Source organism: Chelonia mydas, chromosome 13, assembly GCF_015237465.2.
Source record: "Chelonia mydas isolate rCheMyd1 chromosome 13, rCheMyd1.pri.v2, whole genome shotgun sequence".
In the NCBI taxonomy this organism is placed as follows: Eukaryota; Metazoa; Chordata; order Testudines; family Cheloniidae; genus Chelonia; species Chelonia mydas.
This window is the reverse complement of record NC_051253.2, coordinates 7,135,860-7,157,948: the sequence shown is the minus strand read 5'-3', so window position 1 is coordinate 7,157,948 and position 22,089 is coordinate 7,135,860. Positions and strand designations below refer to the sequence as shown.

Here is a 22,089-nt window from a genome sequence, read left to right as displayed (position 1 = left end):
CTTTTCTGCCTCAGTATTGTACCTATTGAGGTCGCTTCCAGTCCTACAGTTAAACTCTAAAAACACTACTGAGTTTTTATCGTATATCTGAAACAGGCTAAATATTGTCATTCTTTCAGGCCCAGATTTTGAAATCTAGACAACATATCTTGCAGCAGAATTCAAGTCTGGCTCACCATCAGAGTGAACAAGGCCATGCTTATGAAATGGAACCACCACCAATTATGTCAATGCCACTGATGCTGTTTCCTAGCTCTTGGCTCTATGGAAGTACGGACCTACTAGACCCTAGCTTCACCAAATCCCAGCATGAACATTTGCAGCAGCCTATTTGACATTGCTATGGAGACCATCATCCTAGCACATGGGAAGCACGCAAGTCCCTTGTAGAGTCACTCCACCTGCTTCCAAATCACAGAAGGCCTTGTTCTTCACCAATGGGATGAATTTTCCCCTTTCCACCTTTGCAAAGGCTGAGAGCAGCTGAGCTGTTCATCAAAGAAATTTCTCATTTGTTCTGCTGATGTATGCACTGCAAAAGACAACCTCATAATTCAAATAAAAAATCTGGAACATACTAGAAAATGTTTTTGAATGGCTAATTTAAAAAAATCAAACAAGCCCAACAAAGATAGCACTTGCCTTTCAGAACCGTTACAGTTAATGTCAGTTGTTAAATAACTTGTTTTGTTTTGAAAGCACCATCCTTGTTCAGAATGGTAGAGAAACTGAGCAATCATATTGGCAAAACATCCACCAGTGCTCAGTAACTGTTTCTTATGCCACTCTTCTCCTCTGAAGCCTCTCAAATTGTAATACTGTTTGTCTTGTTAAAAAGTAGTAATGATATAACTAAAATATGTACATGGATTTAAGAAAAAGACAACAAATCTCTGTAGATGTTTATTCTACTTACAGTAACAAAAACCTGTGAAGTCCCACATTTTAATGTACAGTGATATATTTTGCAATATAAAATACAATTTACAGAAATTTCTATCAAGTAAACCTAAACAAACACACTTGATTTTTGCATACTTTTATGTACGTCTTTAAATTAGAAACATCCCAGTAAAAAGAAAAAGAAAAAAAATCTTACATCATAGTAGACGTTTGCATTTAATACCACCTCTTTCTGCATTTTATCATTTTGACTACCGGTTTCGAATACTGCCCATCATTTAAATCAGCCGAGTCCTTGATATTTAAGGAGTTCAAAGATGCACCAATATAAAGTGTAAAATCTGTAGTGATGTATATGGAATAGTGCTACTTATAATGTAGACTTCAAGATGCAAATGTTAGTAGGAATCTAATTTTACATTTGCAAAACTATTTGATAAAAATATCAAAATATTTACCCAACTGTAAATTTACAGGTTCAAATAAATTAGCAGGGTTTTCTCTGTTTCACACTTCAGAATTATGTACTTGAAGAATACATGAAAAGTAGCAGTATGCTGTATTGCACAGTGAAACACTTTCCCTCAAGCTACCGCATTAAACTAATATCACCTTTTCCATTTCAAGCTTTATGCAAATGTTTATTTTCAGTGGCCAACATTTAAATACACCATCAGCATTATTATGGATTGCCAAAAAGCACTGACATTTTAGTTTGGGAGCAAAATACTTCTTGTCAATAAATTACAGAAAAAGTGGAGAAAATCCTTAAACCTCTAAATAGAAACATTCTGCAAACAAAATGCTTTGCAAGAATCAGCATAACCAAAAAAATAGCTTTAGTAGTATATTTAACCAGCTTATTTTCCATTCCTTTGGTTTACCAGTTTATTCATTCATAAATTTTAATTATTTGCCAATGTATGTTATTTTTAAAACTTCAGAGTTCCGCTGGATACAGAGGTGTTATATTTTCTTTAATTATATTTTTGTAAAAATGCAACATTTAAAACCTTGCAGCCTCATGAAAAAAAAAGTTATTTATGTAGAAGCCTGTGTTTCTTGGTTGAACTCTCAGCAGCTAGATTCCATAACTCAAAATACCTTTATATAAAAAGGAAGATAGTGCACTTTTAAACTTGTCATTTCATATTCAAATACTCTGTCAGTTACAAATAAGGAATAACACTGTTCTTTTGCAGCCATTTCTTAAATACACACAACCCATCCATTGTAAGATCACAAGACAACAATATCAGACTCCTCTTGTAAAGCATGTGCTGTAGAAACAACTTTTTACACCGAAATACTACATAAATGAGATGTAAAGATATGGCTCCTAAGGTCTTGATTAGATTCTCTTATAAAATTACAATTCAAGTTACTGGAAAACATAACTTTGTAATCTTAAAAAGCAATATGCTCTTTGTAGACTTTTTCCATTCCTGTATTCATTGTAAATGGAAATTTTAAGATAAAGGTGTAAGTAGAAAAAAAAGAAAATCTCATAACTCTTAACGCTGTGAATTTTTGTAAGAAAAACATTATGCACAAAATTCTGCAAGTTAAAGTCCAGTATGTTCTTGCTTCTTATCTGTTTGAATATTCTCATTCACAGTTGTTAAAAAACTGTTTTGTCAACACATTTTGTAAGGCTTGTTTTACAAGGGCATTCTTGTAAAGATGAGAATATACAGTATATACACAGGAGATCTTGAGTGAGTTCTTGCTTTTTTTTTTTGAAAAATTAATCATTTATTGGGTACAATTAATTATGAATTGTTTCTATGTCTGATTAGTGGAAGATGAAGCAACTTCTGTTTCTGCTGGATTTTGAGTTTCCTGCTGTGGTTCGGGCTTCAAATCTTTACCACTTTCCTTACTTTTACTTCGGGCTTTACGATCTTTTCCTCTGTCTCTGTCCCGGTCTCTGTCCCTCTCTCGGTCTCTTTCTTTCTCCCTGCTTCGATCTCTGTCTTTATCTCTGTCACGATCCCTGTCCCTGCTTCTTGATCTGTCTCTATCACGTCTTCTGTGGGAATCTCTCTCTCTGGTTCTGGCTCTCTCTCGGTCTCTGTTTCTTTCCCATTCTTTTGCTCGCTCCAAATCTTTCTCCCTATCTTTGTTTTGGTTTCTCTCTCTGTTTTTATCCCAGTCTTTGTCTCTGTGTCTCTCCCAGTCCCTTTCCCTGTCTCTATTCCAGTTTCTGCCATGATCTCTTTCCCAAGGTCTGCCATGTTCCCGATCCCTTCGTCTTTCTTCAAACCCTCTGCCTTGTCGATTCTCTGACTGCTGACCTTCTGGCTGATCTAGTACCTTTTCTTTATTTCCTCCTTCATACCTCTCCCTCTGCCTCCCTTCAAAAGTCTGACCTCTAAATTCAATATTTTTGCCCTCTCGGAAATCAGACACCGGCCATTGCGCTTCTGACTCAGGTCCTTGCCCTGAAAGATTAGGAAGAGAGGTAGATGGCCCTGCTTCATCCCACATCTCCTTCCTGTGTGGTGGTGGATGACTTGGAAGTTCCAGGAGTGGTCTAGGGCTTGGTTTCATACCTTGTGGAGGTTGCCCTTGAAAATGAAACCTAGAAGGGGGAGGTTCATTTTGTTCTGGAAATAATGCAGGTGTAGTTCCTCTTGGTCCTCCAAAATGAGGTGGTGCTGGCCCTCTCTGGTTTGCAAATCTGGGTGGTGGACTCCCTCTCCGTTCTTCAAAAGGCGGTGGCAAAAGTCCCCTGGGCCCTGGTATGTGACTTGGAGCTGGACCTCTTTGCCCTTCAAATTGATTTGGATGAGGGCCTCTTGATCCTCCAAAATGACAAGGTGGTGGACATCTTGGCCCTCCAAACTGAGGTGGTGGAGGGCCTCCTCTCTGTCCTTTAAACTGAGATGGTGGTGGTCTTCTTTGACCTCCAAAATGAAAAGGTGAAGGCCCCCTATTTCCCATAAACTGGGGTGGTTCTGGTCCTTCAAATTGTCCAGGAGGCCTAATCATTTCATTATATTGGGAATCTGGGAAGTCTCTTTGTTCCATGTGAGGTTCCCTACGATCTTCAAACTGAGATGGCGACATTCCTCTTGGACCACCAAGATAGGAAGGTGAAGGGCCCCTATTATCACCAAAAAGAGGAGGTGGTCCATGTTGTGTAGAAAATAATGAAGGAATAGGTCCTTTTTGTCCTCCAAATCTGCCAGGTGGAGGTCCTCTCTCTCCATCATTATTTGGAGAAGAACCATGCTCTTCTGAAAACTGTGGTGCTGGTCCTCTCTGCCCAAGAAAATTGGGTCCATGAGGTCCCCCAGATGCACCAAACATCAGTGGTGGAAGCCCTCCTTTTTGCCCAGACAAAGGAAATGGAGGCCCGCCTCGGTTTTCTTCTAAGTGTTGAGGGAGAGGTCCTTTTTCTCCCTCACTTTGAACAGCTGGAGATTCAGTTTGTTCTGCAAACTGACGGGACTGAGAATTTCTTTGATCTTCATACTGTACTGAAGAGAGATTTCTTTCTGGTTCAAAGTGACCAGCTATCTTTTCCTGAGGTGTAAAGATTGGATTTGAAAAAGAATCCCTTCCTACTGATGGAGAATTAGCATCCTGTGACTCATTTGACCAAGGTACTTTATGCAAATCTTGCAAAGACTGACCATCATTTGGTGTAGGGAAATTGGGCTGAAAAGATGTACTGGGAGGTGTTGGAAGCAGTACTTTACGTAAAGGCTTGGATGTGGAAGTTTCTCCAGAAGCTGTTTGATTCACACTTTCCGGATGAAGTTTAGCAGTGTTTTCAAACTTGACATTAGGTGCATCTTGTTCAGATAGTGTAGCCACTTTTTCACCTGGAACCCACTTCTCCTCACTATACCCAGCCGAGGTAGCAGAAATTAATGTTTTATCTTCCTTGTCAAGTGAAGTCTGTAATGAACCTGGATAATTGGCTGGAAAAACTTCTTTTGTAGGCATCTCATTGTGTACTATTTGTGGCTTTATCCGAGAATCAGCACTATCATTATTCTCTGTTACCATTCTTCTAGCCTGTCGAGGATCTCTACTTTGCCTCAGATCAGAGCCCTGGTTTAGCACTTGTGCTTGGTGATTTGAGGATGAAGGTAAATCAGATTTTTCTGTAATTTGTTGTTCCTGCTGGAATAAGTCAGTCTTTGTTATGGATGACTTTGGTGGCGGTGACATTAAAGCATCAGACACTGAAAAGTGAGCCATTGAAACGCCAACAGCTGCTCTTTGTTGTCTGAGAGCTTCTTCTTGTTCTTCCAGTTGTCTTTTCTGTTCTTCTATTTGTTTGTTTAATTCTTCCAACATTTTTTGCTGTTCTACCAAGGATGAGGGAGCAGACAGATCAGGCACATATGGGGCGGATGTTTCCACAGCATTGCTTTTCACATCTACATACATTTTATTAGGTAAATCATCAACCGTAACTTTTGCTTCTTCTAAGATAGTTTCATCTTCTGGATCATAGGCCTCATCCTCTAGTTCAGACGTTTCACAAGGCTTTTCAAGATCATACAGTTTTTCACTTTCACCAGTCTGTATTTCAAAAGCTCTCTCTGGCTCATACTCTTCTTCAGGATCATATGGTCTATCATCTTCCTCCTCTTCTATAACTTTATCTTTGGACATCTGCCCAAACTGCTGTACAATTGGATCTAATAAAGGAGCAGCTGACACTCCATCTATTGTTACTTGAGCTTCCTGGTTTGAAGACTGAACAGTTTCAGAGTCCTTAGTAACAGACTCAAAAGCTTTCTTTTTTCCAAAAAGAGTCTGCAGGATGTGCTCAAGAGGTGTGGCTGTTTTTGAAGAACACGAAGTTGTGGAAGATGAATTTGTTGTGCCAGTGACTGTTGCTGTTGCTGAAGTTGGAACTGGCAATGTCATGGTTGCTGTGGTTCCTGTTTTAATCGATGACAGTATTTTTAACACTGATGGTGTTATTGTAGATGGTTCTTGAATGGGAAGTGGTGGTGGTGGTGGTGGTGGTGGTGGAGGAGATACAGGTGGCGTTGTACTTACAGCTGTTTCTCCAGAATAATGTGTGTATTTTGAAGGTTTCTTTTCTTGCTGGGAAGCATTAGGGCCTTTAGGGTACACTGATACCTCAGTTTCTTCCTGTATTTGAATTCTGCTTCGCTTTTCTTCCATCTTGTCCGACTCCAGAACAGTTGCAGGACGTTTACCTTTTTGACAAATCACTAATCCAAGAATTAAATTTGGACGTGATGATTCAAGACCTGGAAGACAAAAAAGACTTTGTTATAAGTCAGTTATTTATCCTTAAAGCAGTAACCGATTGATCTGCAACAGCAATGAAAGCACACAACAGAGAAAATACATAAGATCAATACAGATAGTGTGCACCTTCTGTTTGAATTACACTATATGTAATTATGTCAGATTTTTCACTAGCCTTTTTTTTAAAAAAGGAACAACACTATAGGATATTTCAGTTAAAAATATGTTCTCTGATGCTTTTCTTGTGAAATATTTTTAACTGAACAAACTAGCAATAGGTGGCGGTACTAAAATAGTGACTTCCTTATTAATATAAAAAAATCAGATCAGATCTCTGCATTGGAAACATACTTCATTAAATATTCTTTTTTCACTTGTTCACTTCTCAAAGCTAACATGCTTTTGATAAAAAAAATCAAATTATTTATCAGTAAATATACTGTAACTAATGGAGATAAAATGGGAAAGCCTGCTACAACAATACATGCATTCAGTACATCTAAGTAACAATAAAAAAATGCAAAGAATTATTATTAAAACATTAGTCTCATGCCATTTGAATATTTCCAACTGTTTTCTATAGTACATTGAGAATATGGTAACTTTGTCTTTAACAGCACATTTTTTAAAAGAGGTCAAAATTGTGTTTAGCTTCAAAGGAAAATGCTTAATAAAAAGACTCATATAACTAGCATAGTAAATTATCAAAGAGAAAGAGGGACTATATAAATATTAAGATATGTCCACTTTTTTTTTTTTTACTCTAAATGATAATCATACGCTTAAAGCTGTTTATTCTTGTTAACAGAGTACTGGTATTAGATCAGCTCATTTTAAGGATGAAGCTATTTTTTAAAAAGAGAAGCGTAATAAAAGCAAGGAAGCTGGAGGCTCACTAGTATATTATACCAAGCCCTACCAAGCAAGTTAAGGGTAAAGTAGAGATGAAGTTTGGTATTCATGGAGGTATAAAAGAAAATACTTTAAAAACTGATTTGAAAATTCTACCAGAAATATGATCTGTACTGTGGAACAGCCCTTTGGACATTTTACAATAAGACACCAATTATCTGGATCACTGAGCCAACTCCAGATATGTTTAAATAATTAGAACACAATTAGACAGGAACATAAGTTCACAGTTTATTAGATGAAAACTTTCAGACAGAGGGTAGGTATGGATAATCTGGAGCCTATACATTGTACATATGTGTTTCAGTCATGAATGTCTGGATTATTATTGTTTTAGCTGTATTATGACAGTACCTACTGGGACTGGGATTCCATTATGCTGGTGTTGTACAAACACATCGCAACACAAAATCATTGTCCCAAAGGGTTTACAATTTAATTTAAGAGACACAAGTGAATGCAGAACACACTAAAAAGGGGATAGGAGAGGCAGGACAAAGAGTATCAGAAAATTGTGTGTGTATATAAATTAGATATTGCACAATTTGATTCCAAGTAATTTTAATAAATATATGTAAATATTAGTAAACTCCAATGGGCTTCTTTGTAGCATTACCTGTGGGCAATTTCCTGTAGTCTTCATAGTAAAAACAGATCTTGAGGAGAGGATAAGTGGCAATATGGATCAGTTTGGAGAGGGCATTCCAAGATGGGGTGACATGGAAGAAAGCTTTAAGATGCTTGTGAGATAAATGGACAAACAGGAGTATGGGTCTGGCAGAACAGAGGACAATGTGATGTACAACCCTTCCGTAATTGAACGTTAACCATTTAGGGCACAGTGCTCCAGCTCTTACATAGGTGAGTAGTCTCATTAAATTAATAGGATTACTCAGCTAAGTAAAGGCTTCAGGATCAGGTCATTAGGAAAGCACATGCTAAATTGACAGCAAGATTTTATGATATAAAGACTTCTTTTTCTTCTGCTTCACACTATCTTATTTAATTCTATTCTCCCCTCCCTATGCACACAACTTCAATTGATACTTGGGGAGGTTAATCAAATGAACACAGGATAGAGGGCAATGAAAAAACCCATTAACACGCCTCTGGTTATAAATGTAATCTATACAAGCATTTAGATTTTTGTGTGTGTACTGTAAAACTGAAAAGTACTTCCTTAAGTAACATAATGGCGTAAAAATCTAGAAAGCTCTGTGATAATATTTAAAGTCTTTCTAGAACACTTGTGAACGTGTATAATAGCACATTGTGAGGACTAATGTAATCTAGTATATTTAAAACAGCTTTTTATGATGGTACTACGGTTTTAAATTTCTAATTTTGTTCTTCAAATGTAGCAGGGGAACAGTTTTCTTCAAACTCTTGCCTCTTTTTCTTGGGCTGATGAGAGTCTCCTTTAAGTCTTCTACTGAGGTGGATGTTGCATATTTCAGTTAACTGATACTGTTGTCCACATCACACCCACACATGGAAAAATTTATATTTTGCTTTCAGTATTTTCAAAATTATCCTGTGTGATATTCCTAGGCTTCAGACTAACAACCCATTTTGTCAAACATTCATCCTTCAGCAACAACTGAGGCTCTTGTGCTTATCGTAACTGTATGGAGGCAGGCATTCCTCAAAAGGACATCACTGCTAAAATTTACAAATTAAAGCAAGAGAATTTAAAATCTTATCATGAGTCTGCTGTCAATTGTGGGAGAAACAGCACTAATCTAAAAACTCTGAATACTTCTGAGGGCAACTGGTAAATATACAGTGAATCTGTTTTAAGTGAATACCCAAGCAACCTGCAAAAATTGGTTGCGCAGTAAAAGTGGTTTTTATAGAAAAAAATTGTAATGAAAATCTTGAGGCTACTCTACAGTGATTGTTTAAAAGAATTGGTTAGCTATTGGAAGTGGTTCTTAGCATAGGGTTAAGTGTATTGAAAAACAGAGTGTTCTCTTCTAATAGAATTTAAATGAAAGTTTTATAGAATTCAGACAAACCTACATGCCTTGATTCGTGAACTCACCGAGTTTTCTCAAGTATTGCTGCTTGTATGGTATGTAACCCGTCTTGTTTTGTGAGAACATGGCTCGGCACAATACCAGTTTGCATGAGCTACATCAACCCAATTGCTTGTAAAATGTGGAGAGTTAAAGTCCCACAGTTTAGATGTTTTGTTTTTTTTTTAAACCGGGGATTTTGTTTGAACCATTATATTATTATAAACATTCCTTTATTTTGATTTTTGTAATAAATACTGCGCTCCATTTATGTGAATTCAGTGTCATAGGAATATTACTCAGACATAAATTTAGGGTTTCACAAACACTATGTTTTCTTCCCCATCTTCCATAAATTTATTTTAAATGAGATAAACTTAAAATAAACTTAAATCAGTCATAGGAAAGGAGAGGCAAGCTGCACTGGAAGACACTGGGACTTGCAGATAATCTGAATTTTCTAGTTGAAAAAAAGATCACATGGGTATTGAGGTGGGATGGGATCAGGTAGGTTAGAAACTAAACATACAGCATTCTCTTGGGAAAAGATCTTAGAAATCTTTGGTCTGTCCAAAAACAACCTATCTTGCATTCAACAGCTGACTTTAAGCAGCAGCAGTTCTGATGAGTCTGGGTATCAGGAATGTAGCAAGAGACCATTTTAGCCCCATTTAAAATTAATTACAAAATTTATTAGATAAATTCAGGGATTTGCTTGGTTAAGGATTCCCTCTATCTTACTATCTCCTATAACTGCATCATTCAAAAGTAGAGCTAGTGAAATAGGAAAATACCCCTGATTTGTGAATGTCTGTGGATATAAATGTTGAGTTTGGTTCACTATGAATTGAGGGGTCAATTTCTTATTTGCAAGTATTCGGATGACCATTATGTAGTCATGTAAATGTTGACAAATCCTGAAACTTTCACCAACTTTTATTTGTCCAAAAATCCTTATTAGGAGTTTGCTCTTCTTTTGTCTTTAAAGTTTCAGTTATCTAATCAGGACCAGAGACAATGCCTTGTGACTTAAGTGACCAGTCACAACACAAATTAAAAACACTGAATAATCTACTCGTTTTTAAAAAAAAAAAAAAAAAAAAAAACCCTCCTAGGATTGAAAATATCCAGTATAACTTCTTGGTGAAGCAGAAATTAAGATCTGTTTGCAAACTAGTGATTAACTAAAAAGGGGTCAAAAATTGTAATGAAATATTTGATACAAATATTTCAACCAGCTCTAGTCAAAAAACTAATAGCATTCAAAAACTTCATAAAATGTATTTAAAATATTTACCTCAATAAATCAGAGTTGTCTACAGCTTGATAATAGTCCTAATCCATGATTATCTACTTTGATATTGTAACTTAATAGTTCATATCAAATTGTACATAACCCTTGCCTTTCAATTATCATATATTCCAAATTTCAGCAAAATAGGAATTTTTTAAAAGTTTGTAATCAAAACTATGCTAGCATCTCATTTACATAAATTTTCATAAACCCAGGCCAAAAAGTTACTCTTGTATCCAGAAGTGGTCTGATTTTGAAAGGTGCTACGCACTTACAGCAACTGTTGAATTCAAAGGGATTTGTGAGTGACCAGCACTTCTAAAGATCAGACAACTTCTATGTAGATGTCCAAATATTGCTTTAAGTGTCTAATTTGAGGAACCAAGTTTTGAAAATGTTGACCCCCCATTCTTAAACTAATCCCTAACAACTGGTTTTCATGTGGTAAGGCATTTTAAAAGTGCTGTAAACTAATGTAACAAAATGAATTTAGTAGGTATATTTTAATGATGAATTAGTTTTATATATATATAAAAAGGTGTTTATCCCACTACATGTTTGAAGCCCAGCTGCTGATTTTGTTAAACTGTGGCCACAGAAATACAGGATATGCTAAATGCTCATTTCCCCATATGCTTGCCTTTCTACTCCTTACGTACATCTTTTACAACACATTTTTTAAAATTTGTATAGACCACAAGATATGTTACTCTTACTTGCAAATTAAACTCTCACTTGTAGCACGTTAGATAATTCAAAACTGCTACTGGAGTTTTGTTCTCGGTTTTAAAGTACGCACTGATGCAGTAGGTTAAAATATACTTGCTGAATGGAATAGTCTTCTTTTTCTATGATGAATATTTGTGCCATCTTCCTCCACTGTCTTTAATATATCTGCTGGGATGAAAGAGTCTACTTCTACATAAAGATACACCTAATGTTATTATTCCAACTATTGTGAAGATTTATCTTTTTAGAAGTCTGATATTCAGGTATTTCAGTGCACTATAAGTGGAAAGATTTAGCAGAGAAATTATCTGTATTCTTCCACATTTTCAGAAAAAATATTTACCATTGTAATTGATCAAATCGATATGCCAACATTTATGCAGTGTTTTCTACGGGGACAGAATACATTGTTTTTTCATTAAAGTGAATCTACTTTAAATTAATAAGGTATTTGACAGGATTTCATGTCACATTCTCCCAGGAAAACTATAGAACTTTGAATCAGAGATGTAGAAGTGGATAAAAACTGTATCAATCAGCAATTATTCATCCTTTGATAGCAGGAGTTTCAGTGTCAGGTTTGGAGAAGGTTCGGAGTGGAGTTCCACTGATGTTCATTCTGGTTCCATTACTATTTGCTGTTTTCATTATCAACATGACAGATGGATGTGTGAATACATTAATATTTACAGACAATACAAAAAAAGACAGGAGAGTTAAATACTATATTACAAAAGAAATCAAAATGAAGCAAGTTTAGTGGGGCAAGAACAAAATTACATATAGGGTGGGAGAAAACTGAGGCCAAGTCGTAGGGGCACAGAGAAGAATTTGTGGGGAGTATTATAATGAAGTCAATACAACATAGTTGCTACACAGGGTTGTATTGTGGCCGTTAGCATGTAGATAGGAAAAAAAAAAAATCAGAAGAGTCATTTCAGTTCCACTCAGAACTCAGCACGAGCCCTGTGTCAGCTTTAGACACTAGATTTTAAGAAAAAACCACAAATTGGACAGAGTACACAGAACAACTGAAGTGAGACTTTTGAAGAAAGTAACTACATTCAGTCCACAGTAAAATGTAAAAAAACCTGAAGGGAGACATAGTATCGTAAGTATGTAAAAGGGGTGATATGACAAAGCCAAGGAGCAATTTTCCCCTCCATCAATTGAGGATACCAAAAAAAAAAAAAGGAGTAATGGGGTTATGTTGCAGCAAAACTTATGTTTATAAATTCAAAAAGACCAATAAAATAAGCATCTAGCACACTGGGATCCTGGTCCATGAGTAGGGCCCCTTTGACACTAAAATAATTTTAAAAATATTGTGTAATCACCGTCACTACAGATTCCAGGTCAAATTTGTCACCAGTCTTGGATGATTCAAGGATAATTAAATCAATCCTGCCACACTGCAGCAGAACGGACTAAGTGATCCAGCTGATGTCCCTCTTTCCAAAAAAGAGAAAAAACAAACAAAAAAAATCCATGACTAAGTCACCAAAAAAGTGAACAATCATACAGAAAAAATGCAAGTGTCTCCACTGAACACAGTGTTCTGACATGTCATTATTAATTGATGATTTGTTTTCCTCCTTTAGATTTGTGCACCTGGTGAACTAAAATGTAATGGAAAGGAAGCATGTTATGTGACAGCATAGTCCAGCAGATAGGGTGTAGGAGTCAGGAGACCTAGGCTCTATTCCAGCTCAGCCACTAAACTCAGTGTGTGACCTTAGATAAGTCATATCTTCTTTGTGCTTTTCCCATCTGTAAAATAGGGATGATTGTACTTACCCTACTTGGAAAACTGCTTTGAGATCTACAGATGAAAAGTGCTAATTTGTGTGCGAGAGTCATTCAGACTATATTTAGGGATGATACAGTGAAAGACAGTAAATTCCTACTGGAATAACCTGGAACTGCCAGCTGATAATACTTCAGATACTATAGTATTTTGATGAATATATCTAATGGACATATCTCCATTTTCCCTCAATTTTTAAATCCCAATTAAATGCAAGAAAATGGATGTGAAAGTTTTTCATGAAGCAATAGGTACAACTGTAGTTTAGAAGTCATCAGTTTCATTTTGTCAGTCCACCACAAACAGAAGAGAAATGTATATTTCTACTTGTATAATGAAACTCTTCGGCACAGTTCTAATATCTTCTAGCTAGGATTTTTGAAACGGTGGCAGAAAAAGGTTTTATGTTTACTATATCATCTACTTATTGCTTGCTCACTTATATTTGTATTTTGCTTAACAGATTTCTGATATGTTCTGGTTTCTTGTTAAACTGTAATTGAAGGTACAGTGAGACTGTTACGCAACATCTACGAAAACACTTATATTTAAAGAGACAATGACCACTTTCCATAAAATACTTTTATTGACTATGAAGAAAAAGAAAGCAGTAAATTCCATCTGATATTACTTGAAAATGTGGATTACAATGTTTTATGCAGTGGTATTGATACATATACACATACATAGAAGAACAGAGAAAAAGTGCTTGCCTGAAAAAATTAAATATTCCTTTACTGTATTTTAGTTTTAAAATATTAATGCAATTAAGCACTGTTATGAAACAAACACTGAACTATCAGATCACACTTGCTAGGGATGTCTGGTAGCAGAAGTCTAAGTTGGAGGGTCTTTTATTTAAACCATATGCCCTCCCCATCATTCAGACCTAAAAGTGGGATCTGCACTTAACATCTCTTTTCATCTAAAGCATATAATATTTTCAGATTCTCTATAGCAGAGGTGGCCAAACTGTGGCTCGCGAGCCACCTGTGGCTCTTTTACCATTAAAGTGCTGCTCACGGAGCCCCTGGCCTGCCCCACACCCAATCTCCACCTACCGGACTTGGGGGAGGAGAGAAGCTCAGGACCTTTACCTTGCAGCGGGGCAGTGGGGTAGGGGCCTCTGCCCAGTGCGGAGGGAGGGGTCTCAGGACTTCAGCCCAGGAGAAACACCTGCCGGGGCTCGGGGCTTTAGCAGGAGCAGGGCTGACGCCCTGATCCCATCATGTGCCTCCCTCAGAGCTGAAGTCTCAAGCCCCAGCAGGTGCACCCTTGCTCTCGAACTTCTGAAGATAGTCGTATGCGGCTTGGAGGGTAAGTTTAGCCACCCCGATCTATAGTTTTAATTACGGTAATTCTAGGTTTAAAGCCATGCTGTAAATAATTAGCTAAAAATGTTGGACTGACAGTTAGCAATGCCAATTAATTTAGTCTGATACCCCCCAAAAAAGTTTTAATTTTACACATAAAGTAGAAGAGCAATGATACTTCAAAGAAACAATTAGAAAATCCTTTCTGACCTGCAGAAGTTAGGTGGTTAGTAGAGTAAGAGCTTAGTGAGTGTCAAACTGATATAATTCCCTTCCTAACACTTCTTTTTTAATAAACTGATGCCACAAAGCATATTGGCCCACTAAAGCAGAAAAGGGAAAGTCAAAACTCTTCCAATGCAGTTATCATGGACTATTTAAAAGAGGGAAAATGGCTGAAATAGTATAGTTTGCATTTGCAAAATTGTTGTATTACTTCCAATTAAGGCATAACCATCCATTAGTAAGAAAATGCATGTCACTGTATATACTTCAAGAGAGAAGCAAATACAGGGCAAGAAATAGAAATACGTAGATACAAGTAAAAAATCTTTTAACCAGTAATATGTTGTATGCTATGAAAACAAAGCCAATCCTTTCAAAGTAGTTGATACTGGTCATTTGGACGCTCCCCGGTATAGAATCTGATACAGTCTTTTGGCCAGTAGTGATATGCAGTCAGGATCATTGGCTATGGAATTCTTTTGCTTACTGTTACTATCTTTGCCCATTTTCAAGTACATTTCTTTTAATGAAGAGAGGTCATTCTAAGATTCCCTCATTTCACCCTTTACTTCACCACCACCAAATGAAGGCGCTGGTGGCAGATGCAATTCCCTCTGGAGTCCAACACCATCACGTTAGATTCGTACACTTGAAATCACAAAAAGTACACCCCTTCCTCAAGAAACTGTGTACTGTTTTTTATAACACTCCAACCTTTGCTGGCATGGAAAAATCAGCAGACACATCTGTACCATAAAAAAATTCAAATGATAAACAAAAGTAAAAGGCCCAGATTTTCAAAGGTAACTAGTGATTTTGGATGCCCAACATCAGACACCTTAAAGGGGCCTGCTTTTCAGAAAGTGATGTTAAAATTAGGCCCCTTGAGTGTCTAGTTCAGAAACCTAAACTGAGGTACTCAAATCATTCATCACTTTTGAAAATCTTGGTCAACTCTTCCCTCCCTCACATACAAAAAAAATAGCCAACCAACCTCTTAATACAATATTTGTGAACGGACAGATGTTCTAGAAAAATAATGTTGATTTTAAAAATCAATAGCTGGTTGCAATTTCCATGTATTTTATCCACGGTATCCCTTAATTCTAGTATTTGAGAAAGATTTAATTTTAGAATTTAGAAATGTAACCTTTGTCCGACTAGAGCCTAATCAATTTGTGAACTTGTCTTGGGTATAATTCACTCCAGTGCAGAAGGCCAACACAAGGCCCATATGTGATATCTGCAAGTTCCTACTAAGAAGATTTAAAAGCATTGATTTATCCACATTTGCCAGATTCTCAAGAGCAGGGACAACTAACTAAAATTAATTGAAAAAGGAAACTTACAAAGCTAGACAAAAATCAAAAGTCAAACAAAGCAGGTACTAGGCGTAGATTATTTAAGTGCTCCCCTAAGATATGTTTAAATGCACTACAAAAGACTGTGGGCTCCTTCGGGCTGACTGATGGGCCAGTCCTATTCCTCTTGTTCATCATGGTCCCCAATGGAAGTGTAGGAATTTTTTTTGTGCTAAGAAGAATGGTCAAATGGTTAGGTTGACAGCCTGGGACTCCAGAGATCCAGATTCAGTTCCCTGATTCAGAGATTGTGTGTGTGACCTTGGGCACATGACTTGGTGCCTCTGTTACTCAGTTCCCCAGCTGTAAAATAGGGACAACAGTGCTTCCCCTACCTCACAGAGGCCTAGTGAGGATAAATACATTAAACGTTGTGCGGTGTTCAAATACTACAATAACGGGAACCACATAAGTACCTGATAGGTAGGAACAGACAGTGCCCCTTCAGTTGCAGTCCAAGAATGGGGACCAGCAGTATGTCCCCTTCATGGATGGTTACACAGCTAGCATTTCTTCCCCACTCTCTAAGGCTGGGAATCTTCAGAACAGGCTTAAGATGGTGTGGGAGAGACAGGAAGGGAGTGACACCAAAAAAAAATTTTTTTTTTTTTTACACTTGGCACAAACAGCTCGCCCAAATATGAAATACTCCATTATTTGTGTTTAATGAGGTTTGTCTGAGAACATTTTATTGTTTAGTTGGGTCCTAATCCTATGAGCATATGGAAGTTGAGGACATTCAGCTTCTCAAGAAAGGAGCTCAGCACACTGCAGGATCTGGTCTTGATGCTCATTCTTTAAAGCATTTTTTAAAAACACCAGAACAACAACTGAGTGTTGCCTGGATCTCAACTCACACTCTTTTAGCCTCTTGATCTGCTACCTTGTGTCAAAAACAAATTTTTGTTTAGAGACTGAATTTATGCTCCTCCTTCATCCTCAGTTTTAGAAGACATCAAATTCAAGTCAGTATAAAAAGCGCTATCTGAAGGATGAATTCACACACCCCTCATTCTTACTTCTTCACTCAGTCATCAGGCCTACCACACAGGCAGAGGAGCAAACTGAAGCTGAACTTTACTCTCCCCTCCGCCCCCATTTTATTTTATAAAATGGAATGAAAGAAAATGTATATGAAAATGATCAGGATTGTGATAATGTAATCTTCCTACACCCAATTATAGCTATCCATTGTGCAGCTAGACTACATTCCTATGGAGTGGGAAAATGGCTTTTTTTTTTAAACCAAGCCAGTCTTCGACATTTTGTGATTTAGCTGGAGTTTCCTATACCCATTAGAACACAAGCACACAGGAAAAAAGTCATAGTTAGAGTGAGATGATGATGCTGTGAAGTTGTAGCAAACGTTACCTTTCATCTGAGTAGATATCTTGATTCCTGTGCTTTCCAAAGTTGGAATTTCCTGCTGGCTTTGTGCTGATGTGTTGGCAGTGGTGTTTTTATAGAATGATTGATCTATCTACCAAGTTTTATGGATAAATTCATGCTCATAATAATGGGTAAGCCAACCCTACTGCAGAAAGGACTGTATTGATTACAGGTTATTTAATCTTTGGGGCAAAGAGTTTACTTATTGCTACTCCCAAATTACAGGTTTCATTTTTACAACTATTTTTACATAATGAACTATTTTTCCATTGGAACTTACTTGAGGGCATGTATTACACCTAAAATCAGTAACATCATTTGTCTTGGTTAGAATGTTTGAAATTATGATTTAATTTTGGGTACCATTTAGCCCCCCACAAAGTATGTGCTTACCTGGTCCCTCAAAGGGCAAGAGTTTGGATGGAATTGGGTCCTTAGCACTCAGCGGGATCAGGTAGAGGTCCTTGACGTGTCTGTTGTTATTAGCTACAACACCGAAACGACCACGACTGCTAAAATAGGAGTAGAGAGAAATATAGGCAACTTCCTCTTCTTCTGTTGCAGGGTGGAAACGAATCAAGCACAGTTCCTACAATACAAAAGTACAAGGGGAAATTGTTGATCTAGTGCTAAACTGGCAAATGAAGTGCTAAATGGGATGTTACCACATTGGAAAGTTCTTCACTTTTAATTTAAAAAACCCAATATTCTATAAATTGTGGCAATAATCAACACCAATTGTCTACATTAGGGCAATACTATAATTGAAAGGAATATCACTGTGCCTAAAACTATTATTTTAAATTAAAAATAGAATTAGTTTTAAGCCCTACACAATTTTGAAAACAAACATTACTTGTGTATCTTGCATCTAAATATTGCCTCTTAACAAATCAGTAGTCTGAGCATTCCAGCAATACTGAAGAAGGGAATACTCTTACTGTGATGCATCATGACAGATATTAATATTGTAATGCATGGATTTTCCATTTCCATCAGTGTTTTTAATAGTAAAGCCTCTTGCCTACATTACATAATCACTTTGTCCCCTTTTAAAATTGTATATAAATATTTAACACTAAAGAATTAAATTCTCTTGGTTCACTTGGTACACTCATTTACTCACAAAAGAGCAGTAAGTAAGGCATTTGAGCCATTTAACATTGTAGAGGATCAAAATGGTTAAGATGCTCAAAATACACAAATTTACATTTTTCTTCAATAAATCCAATTTAAAAACTTTAACTTTTAAATGTTTCCACTGGATTCCTGGGCATCATCTCAGATAATATTGGAGGTTTAGCAATTAAAACTATATCAGAATTGCCAATAAAGACAAGTGCAAAGTACTACATTTAGGAAGGAAAAATCAAATATGCAATGGGGAATAACTGACTAGGTGGTAGTAGTGCTGAAAAAGGATCTGGGAATATAGTGGATTACAAATTGAATAGGAGTCAACAATGTAATGCAGTTGCGAAAAAGGCCACTATAATTATGGCATGTATTAACAGGACTTGTCGGAAGCACGTCATGGGAGGTAACCGTCCTGCTCTAGTCAGCACTGCTGAGGCCTCAGCTGGAGTACTGTGTTGAATTCTGGACACCACTCTTTAGGAAAGATGTGGACAAATTGGAGAGACTTCAGAGAAAAGCAACAAAAATGATAAAAGGTTTAGAAACCCCGGACCTATGGTGAAAGCTTAAAAAACATGGGCATGGGGGGGGCCTGATAACGGTCTTCAAATATGTTACTGGCTGTTATAAAGAGGATGATGATCAACTCTCCAGGTCCACGTAAGAAGTAATGGGCTTAATCTGCAGCATGGGAGATTTAGGTTAGATATTAGAAAAAACTTTATAAGGGTAGTTAAGCACTAGAATAGGCTTCCAAGAGAGGTTGTAAAATCCCCATCACTGGAGGTTTTTACAAACAGGGTGGGCAAACACCTGTCAGGTATGGTCTACATCAGTTTGGTTCTGCCTCAGTACAGGGGGATGGACTTGATAACTTCTTAAGGTCTCTTCCAGACCTACATTTCTAGGATTACGTTTTATAAGATTAGTTTTCTTCTTCACTGCTATACATAGGATTTTAAGTGAGTACCTTAGAAAGGGAAGATTTGAGTTTGCCAACATAATCCCAGACTGTCTTCGGTGAGATCCTCCCACCAATATGAATTGTATCTGGTAAATCCTAAACAAGAAGTATTACACGGTAATATGAGAAAGCATCATAAACACACAATATGTTGTTAAAAAGCAATGCAGATTGCCCTATCCCAATAGCCTATTGGAGGCTACACTCCAGGAAGAGGAGGCTATAACATTATAATATTTATTTCTTAACTGCAAGGTGAGTGTAGTTATTGAACATTACTGGGAGGGTGACAGTATATTACAAGGAAAAAGGCAGTCCAGAATGACTGTGAAAGTTGAAGGACTTCCATATGCACCATTAGCTAAATCTGCTCATTTGCTTTGCTTTGGGCAGGTAAGCACCAATTTTTATACACAAGTGAATTTTTTAACACCCTAATTCCCAGTATAGCAGTATAAATTATTTTCCTTACTTGCAATTTAACAGAATGTTATGCCCCATGAATATGAGCCATGTGTGTTCTAGTTAGGTTCTCTCAGTCAGACTGCTACAGGAAATTTTATCAGTACAAATACTGTAAGTGATTACCACTATGGCTTCCATATTACAACTAAAAATAATAAAGTCATGACCTAAAACACACATTTATATTCATATATAAAATATAATATAAATACCCTCATAAAATGTGCTTTAAAAAGGGAGAAAGTTTCCAATCTGTTTTTATATTAACAAATGCACACTTTTTTGTAACATCAGGTCACTCAAATCTGCATACTCCCAGAAATAAAATATCCCTCTACCATTTGTTTTTAATCAATATAAAATAATAAAAAGTGCAATATCCCACTTCTCAGAGGCCCATATAAATTGCCAAAGAGGATCAGACCCAGTGGTCCATCTAATCTCACACCAGAAGATCATACTTCTCAAACCTGGCCTGAAAAATATTTTTTTTTAAATTATGTCTCTAAGAAAGTTTTAAGCAGAGTCCATTTTTTAAACTGCTGCTTTTTTCTTGCCAAGAGTGTCTTAAGACAGTCACAGATACCCAATTCAGGTACTGAAGCCAAAACAAGGCCATTTTTAGCTCTTGGAGGACCCTAAGGATTCTGAAGCCTTTTAATAACTAAGTAATTCTTAAGGTTTTTAAAATGGGCTTCTTGTTTTAGAACTACAGAACTTGTTCCAAAAAGAATTACCATAAAAAAATGTTATATTTTTCTTTAAATGTGAAGTCTCTATTTTGAGTGGAACAACAGTTTGTCTGAACATATGCACACGTTGCCATGTACTTAGGGTTTCGGATTTGAGGTTTTTGGTGATGATAACCAATAAAATGCATCCAATGCAAAAGAGAACAAACTTATACATAAATAAAAAAATGAAAGTAGTGTTTATCGAATAAACACCAGAAAAACACTGGATAGGATTACTGAGTACTAAGGGCTTGTCTACTCAAAGCAGTGATGTGAACTATGGGGGGATTATTTTTAAAGTGCACTGTGTTGCACATTAAGTGGTCTATGTAGACCTTGTGGATGTGCACTATAGTTTCCCTCGTGCACTTTAAAATAGTGCTATTTGAAACAGTACTACCTTACAATACACTAGGAAACATTCCAAAGTATATGTTATTGTAATGAGTAATTTATATATTCATTACTCAATACAGTGTATCCAACAGACAACATGGAAAAAACCCTGATTTTGGACAGATACATAAAACTAAAGAATTGTTAAAAATAACTCCCCAAAATGACATCTCTAAACCCTGAAAAACAGAAGCCCTACATATATTATATATTTAAAAGTTTGACTGCCAAGAGTCAGAAAGATAAAAAACAACACTGAAAGCTGGACTTTTAATACAGACTTACTGGATCTACAACAGAAATTTTCCAACTTTAGTGGGAGCCACATAGACAGCTGAGACTTAACCCAATGTTCACTGAAGTCAGTGAGTGTCTTTCTGTTGACTTCAGTGAGCACTGGATCCAGTCCCCGTGGCCTGATTTCTAGGTGCAGGGTGGGATTTTCAAAAGTTTCCAAAATTGGCCTAACTCTGTTCCCAAGTTTCAGAGTAACAGCCGTGTTAGTCTGTATTCGTAAAAAGAAAAGGAGTACTTGTGGCACCTTAGAGACTAACCAGTTTATTTGAGCATGAGCTTTCGTGAGCTACAGCTCACTTCATCGGATGCATAGCATATCGTGGAAACTGCAGAAGACCCAAGGAATTCAATAGTAAAACTCCCACTGACTTCAATGGGAGCAGAGTTAGGCCAATGCCAAGTGTTTTTGAAAATCCTACCCATATGGTTTGATATTACAGGTGCAAAAGAAAGCAGGTTTAAGACATCAGTCTTAACTTTACAGTTTTTGTTGTCCCCTAGAAAGGGGAGATTATAATGCGGGGAAAAAAATTGGTTCCTTAACAGAAAACAGCTAGTTTTTGTTCAGTGCAGTACACGAAATATTTTTAAAAGGTAAAAGATGCATTGCTTGACATTATAATTGCTGTTCTAAAAGTATTATGTAAGTATTTTGTTTATGTATTCGAATATAAAGCTATTTTTATACTTGCTACCAGTATTTAAAAAGCTCAGAAATGGTTTTGCACAAAGTGCCCATAGTGCCAATATTGTAATGTTAAGTTCAGTATTAGAGCGAGGTGAATAATTTAAAAGTAAATTGTTGAATCAACTGTTCAAAAATATTGCTTAATAATTTTGACAATTTTTGCAAATATTATTTGACCATCTGTAGTCAGTATCAGAACTGTCTGCTTGT

The 22,089-nt window shown here is 36.7% G+C and overlaps 1 protein-coding gene across 5 annotated transcripts in view; it reads right to left on the bottom strand.

The window, feature by feature from the left end:
• Window positions 1–890: 890 nt before the first annotated feature.
• The window catches only part of DIDO1 (death inducer-obliterator 1), a 96,103-nt gene continuing 74,904 nt past the window's right edge, over window positions 891–22,089 (bottom strand). For all 5 annotated transcript variants that reach the window (XM_037915842.2, XM_037915844.2, XM_043527486.1 and 2 more), the window contains 3 exons: window positions 19,306–19,395; window positions 17,592–17,787; window positions 891–6,149 (listed from right to left, as the gene is read on the bottom strand). In XM_037915842.2, coding sequence (XP_037771770.1) covers window positions 2,689–6,149; window positions 17,592–17,787; window positions 19,306–19,395 — 3,747 coding nt within the window. In that variant the 3' untranslated portion in view covers window positions 891–2,688. The remainder of the gene's footprint in view (window positions 6,150–17,591; window positions 17,788–19,305; window positions 19,396–22,089) is intronic.